The 12,967-nt window shown below is 31.1% G+C and overlaps 1 protein-coding gene across 1 annotated transcript; it reads left to right on the top strand.

The window, feature by feature from the left end:
* The first annotated feature begins 7,583 nt into the window (after positions 1–7,583).
* On the top strand, positions 7,584–10,705 carry LOC109794520 (immune-associated nucleotide-binding protein 9). The gene is given in 7 exon segments (XM_083065867.1): positions 7,584–7,649; positions 7,924–8,149; positions 8,510–8,778; positions 8,967–9,131; positions 9,226–9,360; positions 10,376–10,411; positions 10,413–10,705. Coding segments are annotated over 6 exon segments (963 nt in total). The 5' UTR covers positions 7,584–7,649; positions 7,924–7,944; the 3' UTR covers positions 10,566–10,705.
* Positions 10,706–12,967: the final 2,262 nt, after the last annotated feature.

Here is a 12,967-nt window from a genome sequence, read left to right as displayed (position 1 = left end):
TAATCTTTATTTATATATACCTACTTTTATAATTAACAATCTAGTTATTTCTATTTAAAATTATAATTTAAATTATTTATTTTTAGATCAAATATGTAAATTGTCAGAAAATTTGAAAATCATTTGATACTTCGTTTCATTAATTTGAATCAATGTATAAAATGATTTTATGATTATCCGTCAATTTGAATTAATGAAATGAAGTATTAAATAATTTTCAAATTTTTTAAATATTTCCAGATTTGATCTATGCATTAAGAATTTTAAATTGAACAGTTGGATCGTTAAAATTTAATGTTGAACATGAGTTATTGAACGGAGTAAGTCTAGGTAAACTTACTCTTGGAGTAAAAGGATCTCTCTTCATATATTAAATTAGGTTATCACGTACCATTATATATACTAGGAGAAAGAGGAAACACACACTTCGTGTCTTTAAATATTTTTAAAAGTAAAATAATTAAAATTTATTTATTTATTTCTTAAGAATTAAGGGTATAATTATCCATAATTTTAGAGACACAAATCAATTACAAGAAGACGTATATTTCCTTTTATCTATTACTATAGATAATCAAACAACTATTTAACTATTTATCTTCCATTCATTTTCTCTGTCTCTCTCTCTTTATATATATATATATATATATATATATATATATATATATATATATATATATATATATATATATATATATATATATATATATATATATATATATATATATATATATATATATAAAGAGAGAGAGAGAGAGAGAGAGAGAGGTTATTATATTTACACGGGTGTAATGTAACTTTTACTAAGTATTACACACCGCTCAATAACTTTATATTAAATGTAAATTTTGTTATCAAATTATAAAAAGACAATATTATTTTGCTTTTTAACTAAAAAAGCTAAAAATAAATATATAAAAGTATATTTATAAATTATATATAACTATATATATATATATAATGGCTGAAGCTAGAAAATTCATTGTGCTTGATCATTTAATAAAAAGTACAATTAAGTCTATCAATAAATATATGAAAATATTATCATCATACTTTATAATACACTTAAATGGAATAATTTAATATATATTATATAATTAATAAAAGGTGAAAAAAAATTATATATATATATATATAATTAATTATAAAGTGTATTATATATTATATAATACACTTTATAATTAATACTTGTATATTAGAAAAAAGAGGTGAAAATAATATATATTATATAATTAATAAATATGGAATAATTTAATTATTTTTTATTTAAAAATTCGTAAAAATAAAAAATTAGGATTTTGTGACAGATTTTGAATCCCTCACAATTTGTGACGGATTCTGTGACGGATTATGTATCCCTCTCAAAATAAAAAATTTTATTGTACAATTATGTTAAAAGATAGATGAAAAAGAGAAGGATAATATATTTTTAATACAAAGATGAAACTATTACTTTGTAATACATTGTCATTTGCATTTATTTAAACTTCTTTTAATTTTTATAATTAGTTTAAAAAATATTTTTGATAATTTATAATATATAATTTATAAAATAATATATGAAAGTAAAAGCATTCCTTAATAAATTGATAAAGATATGACTCTAATATAGCAGATCAATATCTGTGAATGCAAGTAATGTAAAAATAATATATATATATATATATATATATATATATATATATATATGGTTAATGCTGGAGAATTTATGGCACTTGATCATTATTTTGGATTTAAGTGTTACATGTATAATTTTAATAAATATTATAAAAAAATCATTATTTATAATACTTTTTATTAATTAAAAAATTAGTTAAAGGATTATAAGTATTAGAATTAAAGTTAAATTTATAAAATCATCTAGTAATCGAATATAAGGTTTTAGTAATTGATTACAAGTTTCACAATCTAAACAACTATTTATTCTTTTCATTTTTCCTCGTGTAACCGTTTTGAATAAATTGTTTTAATTTTCAAATTTTATTTATGCATTACAGTTTCGGAGTCTATTGTCTTTTTCTTTTTGGTGGAGGATATCACACTGAACTCAGTCCGTATGTATTAGGTAGTTTGGTCCAATCAACATTATTTTTTGTCTTAATTTTTGGATGACTTAATTATCAAAAGGTTTGATCTTTTCTTTTTATTTTATTTTTTTTGGAAAAATAACGCAAAAAAATATAAGTTTAGTTTTTTTTTTTTAATTTTTACTTAAGTGGTGTTATGAAAGAAATGAATTTTAAAATATATTTTTCATTTAATTATTTATAAAAATACTTTTATATTCAAATATTTACTAAAAATATACTTTCAATTAAAATATATTTTAAAAATTTTGTTAATTCATTATCATTCATTCACTTGGTTAAAAAGTGATATAATATAATTAATTTTCAATTAATTTAATAAAATAAAAATTCTAAAATAAATTATATTATGATTTTAATTATGAATTTATTTTAAATTCATCAACTGGAAGTCATAATCCTTCAATAACTTCATCCACCGCCTTTGCCTCATGTTTAGCTCCTTCTAATCAAATAGGTACTTCAGACTCTTGTGATCACTGAAGACGCTGAACCGAGCACCATACAAATAATGCTTCCATATCTTCAAGGCAAAAACAACAGCTGCCAACTCCAAGTCATGAGTGGGATAATTCCTCTCATGGTTCTTCAGTTGCCTTGAAGCATATGCCACCACTTTCCTGTTCTACATTAGCACACACCCAAGACCCTGGTGAGAAGCATCACAGTACACATCAAAAGGTTCACCAGAGTCGGGCAACACCAGCACAGGAGAAGTAGTCAACCTCCTCCAGCTCATCAAAACTCCGCTCACAGGCATCGGTCCAAATGAACGGTTGTTCCTTCCTTATCAACTGGGTTAGAGGCGCTACAATCTTAGAGAATCCCTCAATGAACCTTCGATAGTAACCCGCTAGACCCACAAAACTCTGAATGTCAGTGACAGTTCTTGGACGCTCCCACTACAACATCGACTCCACCTTAGTCGGATCAACAGCAATCCCCTCAGCTGAGATCACATGTCCCAAGAACTTCATCTCATCCAACCAGAACTCACATTTTGAAAGCTTAGCGTACAGTTGCTTCGCCTTCAAAATCTCCAGCACCAACCTCAAGTGCTCTCCATGCTCTTCCGGGGTCCTTGAATAAATCAAGATGTCATCAATGAACACCACAACGAATTTATCCAAGAAGGGCCGGAAGATCCTGTTCATGTAATCCATGAACACAGCCGGGGCGTTGGTCACACCAAACGGCATCACAACATACTCGTAGTGACCATACCTAGTCCTGAAAGCAGTCTTTGGTATGTCACCCTCCTTCACCCTGATTTGGTGATAACCTGACCTCAAGTCAATCTTCGAGAAAACTGATGCTCCCCTCAATTGATCCATTAAGTCATCTATCCGGGGAAGTGGATATTTGTTCTTAATGGTCAACTTGTTCAACTGCCGGTAATCCACACAAAGTCGACTACCTCCATCTTTCTTCTTCACCAACAACACGAGAGCACCCCACGGCGATACACTGGGCCGTACCAACTGCTTCTCCAACAGGTCCTCCAACTGACCTTTCAGCTCAACCAGCTCAGTTGGAGCCATCCTATAGGGAGCCACCCACACTGGTCCCGCACCTGGAACCAAGTCAATGCTAAACTCCATCTCCCTAGTAGGAGGCAACCCAGGCACCTCATCCGGGAACTCCTCAGCAAAATCCCGCACCACATCAAATATCAGCAATGACCCTCTCGGTCTCCACACTCATAGCAGCAAGCAGAAGACAACACTCTGCCCCATCCCTCAACAACGATTCAGCTGGAATAGCTGAAATCAACAGCTCATCCTCCACCTGAGGGAAGATCAACCTCCTATTGTCACAATCTATAAGGATGCAATTGGCAGACAACCAATCCATCCCTAAGATTATGTCAATATCCACCAAAGGCAAACAGATCAAGTTTACCTTATCCTTCATCTCATTCACAACAATCAACAAAGAAATCAGCACAGCAATCAACACAACATAGAGCTCAGCACAACAAAAGCCTAAAGGAACCACCCCACAGAGTGTCCATTAGACTCGAACTGCTCTGATACCACTAAAGTGTAACGACCCGACTGGTCACTACACACAGCACAACACACCACACAGAAAAGATCAAGTATATACATATAACGTCTAGAATATATATATATATATATATATATACAAGGTCCAAATCTGGATAAGGTGTCAGAGTGTACAAAAATACAACCAGTAATGCTACACTAAGTAACTAAATACAACAAAATACTCAACGCCATCTGTCAACTGCAGACCCTCCTCAGTACACCAACCTAACCCTGCTCTGCTCCCATACATAGTATGATCATTGCAGTCCAAACCACATGAAAAACAACAAAGGGTAAGCTAGTGAAAAGAATCAACATACATATATATAAATACATGAATGGTAAATAGCTACAGCAATCAGCACATCAACCAGCTTAACAACATCAGCTACAATATATCACAGCATTCAGCAATAACAGCAGTAAACACACAATGCGTTGTCACGCATATTAGTTAGTATTGGTCGCTTGTAATCGGTATAGCTCGACCTGGCCCCTATACCGTGGTCGCTTTGTACATGTGTGCTTCGACCTTGCCCACACAGGACCACTAAGAACTTAGAGGAGAACAGCTAGTTACCACTCCAAGGGTCAGCTTTCTAGGGAGGGTTTTCAACAAATTGGGCTCTAAGAGCACCACAACCACTCAATCCACACAATGGGATGAGGAATTTCGAAAACATCTCCTCTAGTCTTAGTGATCAATAGCTCAGCTTTACGGCCTACAACAGCTCCTATCAACATGGAGCACAGCACTGCATAACAACAATAACAGCACTGCATAGCAGCAATAACAACACTACATAGCAGCAATAACAGCACTGCATAACAGCAATAACAGCACTGCATAGCAGCAATAATAGCATACAACTCAACATTATACAGCATAGCCAAACAACTCACAGCCCAGCTAACACAGCTCACAGCACAGCACAGCTAAACAACTTACAGCCCAACTAACACAGCTCACAACACAGCACAGCACAGCTAAAAAACTTACAGCCCAGGTAACACAGCTCACAGCACAACACAGCATAGCAAATCAGCATACAACACAACTCAAAATTATACAACAATACAGCTTAACATCATAATGCAGCATAAACATCTCACAGCACATCAAAATCATCACTCAGCTCAACAACATTCATCATTAACAGCTTAAATCAGCATAAAAAACATTCGGCACAGCTCAGCTTAACAGCAATAACAGCTCAAACAACATACAGCAAAACTCAGCTTAACATTATTAACAGCATGATCAATAACTTCACAACGTAAAACATGTTCAACACATAACACGACTCATCCATCTTGTTTACAACTCATCTATCATGCCAAATTACCCACCCAAACAACACCAATCAACCTAAGCACCTAAAACAACTTTCAACTTAACCAAATCACTAACTGTGAAATGGCAACCTTCACATAAAATAGCGTATCAGGAGTTATACTACTCCTACCATGATCATCCTTATCTCATATGAAATATAAGAATATTTCCTACAACTATCATGAAGAAACCAAGTCTTAAATCCTTCATCTACCTTGTTAAAAATTCTAAAAACCACAACAGCTATAACCAATGCTGGCAGCTTGACCCCTCTTTACTAAAACATCCATATCTGGAGTTCTAGAACTCCTTTTGGGTGATTCTAGCGCCACTGGAAATCTAACATCCAAGGTTACAACTTTCATGAAGACTGTAAAGTCAAATTCTGAAAGAAAAACGTACGCCCAGCGCATTAAAATCACGCTCGGCGCAAATCTCAACCAGAGACCTATAGAGGTCTTGTGCGCCCGGCGCAATATCAGTAACAAAAACATAAGATTCACGTCTAATAGTGCGCCCGGCGTGGTTCTCCCCACGCCTGGCGTGATTCACCCAGGGATTCCCCATTTTAAATCACGCCCGGCGCAATTTCAAACAGTAACCATCACCACTTCAAAAATTTCAACCAAAACTTGCAAAATCAGCCAACTCAAACACATGAAATCCATCAAATGAACTACATTTACATCAAACAACTCAAAAACCACAACTTTACCAACATGCAACCATCAAAACATGAAAATCCCAAATTTTCACCCAAAACCCCGAAACCCCAAAAATGAAATTTCTTCAATCTTAGCCAACAATCATCCAACATCAAACCCCTCATGAGTTTCTAAACTCATTTCCACACAATCCAGCAAAAACCTAGCTTTCCTTACCTCGGTGCAAAGATTCCGAGCTTCCGGGAAGGAGAAAGGAAGAAGAAGAGAATCTGCACCCAGCTAGCTCCGAACGGATTCAAGTTTGAGAGAATGAACCTCCTTGTTCACTCACGACTTCAGCTAGAGAGAAAAGAAATCAGCCACAAAGTCCAGAGAATTTGTGAGGAAGAAGAGAGTTTGGGAGAAAACAAGTGAAAGAGAGAGAGATTAAGAGAAAAGCCACGGGTCTCACAGATTCAAATATATAAGTTATTGATTACAACTAAAGTTTAAAAAATATTATAAACATAATAAAAATAAGTCCAACAAGTAGTAAAATATTAAAGAAAAAAATTTAATTTTGTGTTATTTTATTAATTATTTATGAGACATACTTTTCACATATTTATAGCCATATAAGACTCAATTGAATGTCATAATTTTTATATACGCTAATTTAATATTACAAATTTCACATGTTAAGTTGGTCAAAAATTAATTCAAAATCATGTATAATATTAAAATTGATCATTATTTTAAAATAATCAAACTAGTCTAAATATAAAAGATAAATGACTTAATGGCAATAAATTGGGTCTGAATAGATATAGAGAACTCAATGGCAATGAGTAATGTAATCAGTTGAAAGAATCAATAGGAATGCGTAAGAGGGAGATTGATGAAATCTAATCCCAACTGATTCTCATATCTGTTTTTCTTAAATCTAATCTGACTTTTGGTTACTTAAATTTAAATCACTACCCATCTCAATTATTTTTCTTTTATTAGAAGTTATATTTTTCTATTTTCTCAAGTTTCCTAAGAGATGGAATTACAATCGACTTATGTTTTGATTCTAGCTCAATTCCAAGCTGCATTATTCTTTTCTACATCATAATTTAGGTATATTATTATCTTGTTACTCTCAAACATACTTTAATTATTCTTTTTGATATGCTTGGATTTTGTTTTTGTTTTGTTACGCATTTGTGGGGGATTCCATGTATTTTTCTTTTATTAGAAGTTATCCATTTTTCTATTTTCTCAAGTCTCCTAAGAGATGGAATTACAATTCACTTATGTTTTGATTCTAGCTCAATTCCAAGTTGCATTACTCTTTTCTACACCATAGTTTAGGTATATTATTATCTTGTTACTCTCAAACATACTTCAATTATTCTTTTTGAGATGCTTGGGTTTTGTTTTTATTTTGTTAAGTATTTGTATTTTGCTTCACGAGTAATTATAAAAAGGCTCTAAAGGTCAAAAAAAATTCAAATAATCACATAATTGAAAGTTGAGAAAAAAACATGTACTATACATTTTCTTTCCTTTATTTTCCTTTGTGTGTCTTTATTTTACATCACACACACATAGATAAGTTTCTTTGATCCATTTATAAGCATGCAATAATTGTTGCATTTTTTTTTATAATAAGTTACTTTGACTCTATGGTGTTAATTTAATCTAATTGTTCATTAAGAAGTACCAACTCCATATTTTAAAAATTATTTGTTTCTTATATCTTTCAACATGTATGTTTATTATACTCCTATTATTTAATTTAGGATGTGTTTTCCTTGCAGTTGTAATCCAAAATTATTATCATGGGCAAATATTCCTCGTCTAATGAAGCTATCACACTAGTTTTAGTTGGACGTACCGGTAATGGCAAGAGTGCAACAGGAAATAGTATTCTCGGAAGGAAGGCCTTTGTCTCAAAGACAAGATCCTCTGGTGTAACAAGTGTTTGTGAATTGCAGACAACTAATATGAAAGATGGACCAATTGTTAATGTTATTGACACCCCAGGTAAAGCATAATAACTTGCCATTAATTATATTGATTGTCTATTGGATTTGAGTTAAAAAGGGTTAGTTGGCTTTGTTCATTGAAAATTCTATCATGTATAAATTTGTGTTCTAGTTCCTTATAGTTAAACAATTTGTGTATTAATTCCATTATTTTTTTTCTTTTGGTATTTGATCCTTTTGAAATTCCTTATCATTTGTTTAGTTTGGTCTTTTTTTGAACCTTCTGCTAGCACAAAAAAAAATGACGAGGAATATTATATAAATTAAAAAAATAAAAGAAAGTAGAAATAATTATATTTGCATGAAGTCAAAATATATTTAATCTTAAATCTAAAACCTAACATGTTATTTTAATTAGGACTATTTGCTGGAACTGATTCTGCGGGGAAGGAAATAGTGAAATGTATTGATATGGCTAAGGATGGAATTCATGCTATTATTTTGGTGTATTCTGTTAGAACTCGCTTTTCTGAAGAGGAACAAGCTACTTTTCTTACCTTACAAGCATTGTTTGGACACAAAATTGTTGACTACATGATTGTGATCTTCACTGGAGGGGATGAACTTGAATATAATGAAGAGACACTTGATGACTATTTAGGTCGCGAGTGTCCACAGCCTCTTAAGGTTTCATATTATTATCATTTTTTATCAATATATAACATGCTTAAATGAACATTTATGGCCTTAATTTAGTTTATGTTAAAGAAATAGTGAAATAAGAATCCATTTTATTAAAATCATTTAACTTTCTAAGTCTTAAATTTAAACTTTAGAATTTTATTGATTTTGATATAGCTTTAACATAATTGTAGGATATTTTGATTCTATGCGGAAATCGGAAGGTTCTTTTCGATAATAGAACTCAAGATAAAACAAAAAAATTAGGTCAAGTTCAACAACTTCTTAATCTTGTGAGCATGGTTATATCAGATAACTCTGGACGACCATTTACAAATGAATTATTTATAGAACTCAAGGTGAAATTTTCGTTAATTTTGAAAATGTTTTTGAATATTGATTATTGGGTGGCTAATATATCTGATATCAGGAATTCATCACTTGATTGTGCAGGATAAAGCAACAATGAGAGATAACCAACAAAAAGTGATAGAGTCCCTAAAAGGATATTCAAAAGAAGAAATATCAGAGATAAAAAGGCAAATGCAACAAAAATATGATGAGGAGCTCAATCGAATTACTAATATGGTACATGTTATATTTTATATCTTCTAATATTTATTTCATAATATTTCATTTTTATATTACAATTTTGAAGCTAAACATGTTAACACATTCTTAGATTTTATTGAAATTTTGAAATTAGAGTAGGTATAAACATACATAAAATGTCACTTGGTGTGTAATAATGTATAAAAATTTCAATGTAAACAAATTTAGAGTTCATGTGTAATCTCGCTTGTGAGTAAAAATCTCAATTTTTAGTGATCAACTAAATTTAATTTTTTTATGAAATCATATAATGATAAAATCACCTTCAAGTTATGAAAGAAGTGTAATAAATGAAGAGCAATAAAAACAATACATAAAATATAAATTTAAATAATTGTATCATTGTATGATTTTTACAAAGTTATGGATTTAACTTCTTTTTTTTTTCTAACCATTAATTCATTTGTTATAAGTTTATTATTATTTTACTTCATATCAGTACATTTTATTATATTTAAATATTTGATAAGTATAAATTTGGCTCAATAGATGTTTAGCACCAACAAAATAAGGTTATTTTTGTTTTAATCTTCTAAAATTCAGTTATTTTTATTTTGATCCTCTTAACTTTTGCTTATTATTATTTAGATCATTCCAAATTTTGGTGTTATTTTCATTTTAGTCCTCTCAAATTTTGATTCTTATAATTTTCTAACTTTTCTATTTTAATGCCTGTAATTTTTTTATTATTCTCTATTAGACTTAACAGTCAATTTGATGATGAGGACAAAAATGAAACAGAAATTTTATAAGAATGAAGTTGAAAAAAATCAAAAGGACTAAAAGCGAAAAACTCCTATTTTACAGAGATGAAAATTTCATTTAAGCTTAAATTAAGTGTATTGAACTAGTTATTCAATATATAATCTAATACTATAATTGATGTCTAATTAATCAAACATTAAAATGAGGAAAAACAGTGTTAATGTTGGATATTAATCCAGTATTATTCATTTGTTCTCTCAAGTAATAGCTTTATTTTATTATATAGGTTGAAGCAAAGTTGAAGGAAGAAACTACAAATCTTTCAAAAAAAATTGGAAGAAGAGAGAGATGCAAGGCTTAAGCTTGAGGAAAAATACAGGTCGCTTCAAATTACATCAAATGATGAAATTAATAAACTTAGAGGAGATCTTGCGCAGGCAAAAAGACGAGGAAATCGTGGATGTGCCATTGTTTGATCATAGCACCTTCAAAAGTTTAAGTTTTACTTTCGTAATTGTAATTAAGCATTTTAATGTCTTCTAAATGTTGTAAATATTTACTAAGGATTGTTATATAACTAAATTGGGTTTGAATAAAGTTTGTTAATTTGTCATAATTCTTCTATTCTCATGGTTATCTTTTTATTTTAAATTCAATTTTATTTTATTTTTGTGTGTTAAGGTTGCATATCTTTTTTCTTATTTCGTTTTCACATTTCTATGGAAATTTTAATTAATTTTATATTCTATATTTTGTTTCAAATTTGAATGTATATAAAAATACCTAATATATTTATGAAGTTGAATAAAATATGTTTTTCCTTTCCTTTTATCAGTTTTATCAAATTCAATTAATTATGATTGTCAACTTCTTGTAATAACTTTTAAGGAAAATATTTTTTATTATGTGCATTAGCTTGAACAAAGCTAGTTTTCAATTTGATCTTAATGGACCAATTTTTGTATATTTTTCTATGCATTAATTTTTGTTTATTTGATTTGTACTAGTATCATATTGTAATATATGACATCTCGTTCTACTCCAACATATAATACAATTAAAATAAGGAAGAAAGCCATTTATCTCGAGTAAAATAGGTTCACATTTAAAACACTTTTAAGAACCAATCAAATTAAAAACCAAATTTATAAAATAAAAGGTTTACAAATTGTAATTTAAACAAAAAAGAAAGGTAAAACAAAATGAGTTGTACACTCTTATTCTAAGTCCATTGTCCCAATGTCACATTATTAGAGTAACTTATACTTCAACTCTCGACACCTTGAGTGTCACCCACATTAAGCTCATCTTCACCTAAAACAAGCCACAAAATATACGGTGAGAAAAGCAAACGTTCATATGTAAGTTGCAGGAAGGAATTTCACTCAATACAAAATCAATCCATAAGCATATATAATTAACAATATTAGTCAATCGCATATTATATTATCCATTATGAATCCATCCAATACTATCATCACATTACAACACAGTTATCTACCATGATCATTCTCACACCAGTTCTCATGTACTACAACCTCCTAAGAAGCATTGACTCAGAGCGTTGCACAATGGACAAACCTTATCAATCTCCTCAAATACCACCGCGCACTGCCACACTCTTAATCACCATACAAGCTAGTGTATATATGTATAACATGCATTCCCTGTTAATCACCACACAGGCCAGGATAATGCACTATCTTTTTAATCACCACACAGACTAGGGCACAATATAAATATATATCATGAATTCCCTGTTAATCACCACACAAGCCAAGGTAATACATATGTGCATCCACCAATGCTCATGCCATGCCACCACCATGCATAAATACACTATTAATCACCACATGCTAATGTATTTGTATATATCATGCATTCCTTGTTAATCACAACACAAACTAGGATAATGCATTCTCTGTTAATCACCACACAGGCCAGGGTAATGCATATGCACATTGTAACATCCCAAATTTTTCTACTAATACTACAAATAATTATTATTTATTTTTGTATTTATGAATATTATTTCCTTATAATTATTTTGATTAATTAAATGAGTTTGATTGAATTTTTAAAGGTTTTTATTAATAATCATTTATGAAAATTATTTTGTATAATATTATTAATTATGATATTTTGTTATAATTATTATTTAAAGAAAAACCATGTTTTAAATTGTATTGATATGTTATTTTAATTTGATATATATATATATATAAGTATTTATTCATTTATTTATTATTTAAAAGTTCTGGATTTTCATGGTCCCGGAACGGGCCGTTCCACTTTGGGAACGGGCCGTTCCAATTCGAGCAAACATAGGTAAAATTTTAATCCAGAACGGGCTGTTCCACTTTGGGAACGGGCCGTTCCGGATGTGTTTTTAAAGGACAAAGTCTTGACTCAAAACAGGCCGTTCTAGTTTGGAACGGGCCGTTCTGGGAAAGATTTTTGTACATGTTCTATGTGCTCAGAACGGGCCGTTCCACCTTGAAACGGGACGTTCCGAAAACCCCAGAACGGGCCGTTCTGGTTTTGGAACGGGCCGTTCTTGGAGAGGTTTTTAGACATGTTTTATTTGTCAAGAACGGGCCGTTCCAGATTCGGAACAGGCCGTTCTGGCCGCAACCTGATGCTTATAAATAGAACGTTTTTCACTCTCTAAAACTCATTTTTTTCATTTTCTAATCTTCTTCCTCCTTTCTCTCTGAAGACGAAGGGGAACCTAGAGGGGGCGACCAACAAGATTCGGCTCCTGCTTATCGAGGTAAGGGGGGAGTGAGAAACCTCGCTCTGGGTGTGGGATTGTATGCTGGGTAGTGGGATTGGCCCCCAATCTTGTGTTTGTTGCATTTTTTGTATGCTTATGTAT

The sequence above is a fragment of the Cajanus cajan genome, chromosome 10 (genome assembly GCF_000230855.2).
Source record: "Cajanus cajan strain Asha chromosome 10, NIPB_CcT2T_4, whole genome shotgun sequence".
NCBI lineage: Eukaryota > Viridiplantae > Streptophyta > Magnoliopsida > Fabales > Fabaceae > Cajanus > Cajanus cajan.
Note: the sequence above shows the minus strand (reverse complement) of the source record. Positions and strands in the feature narration are given on the sequence as shown.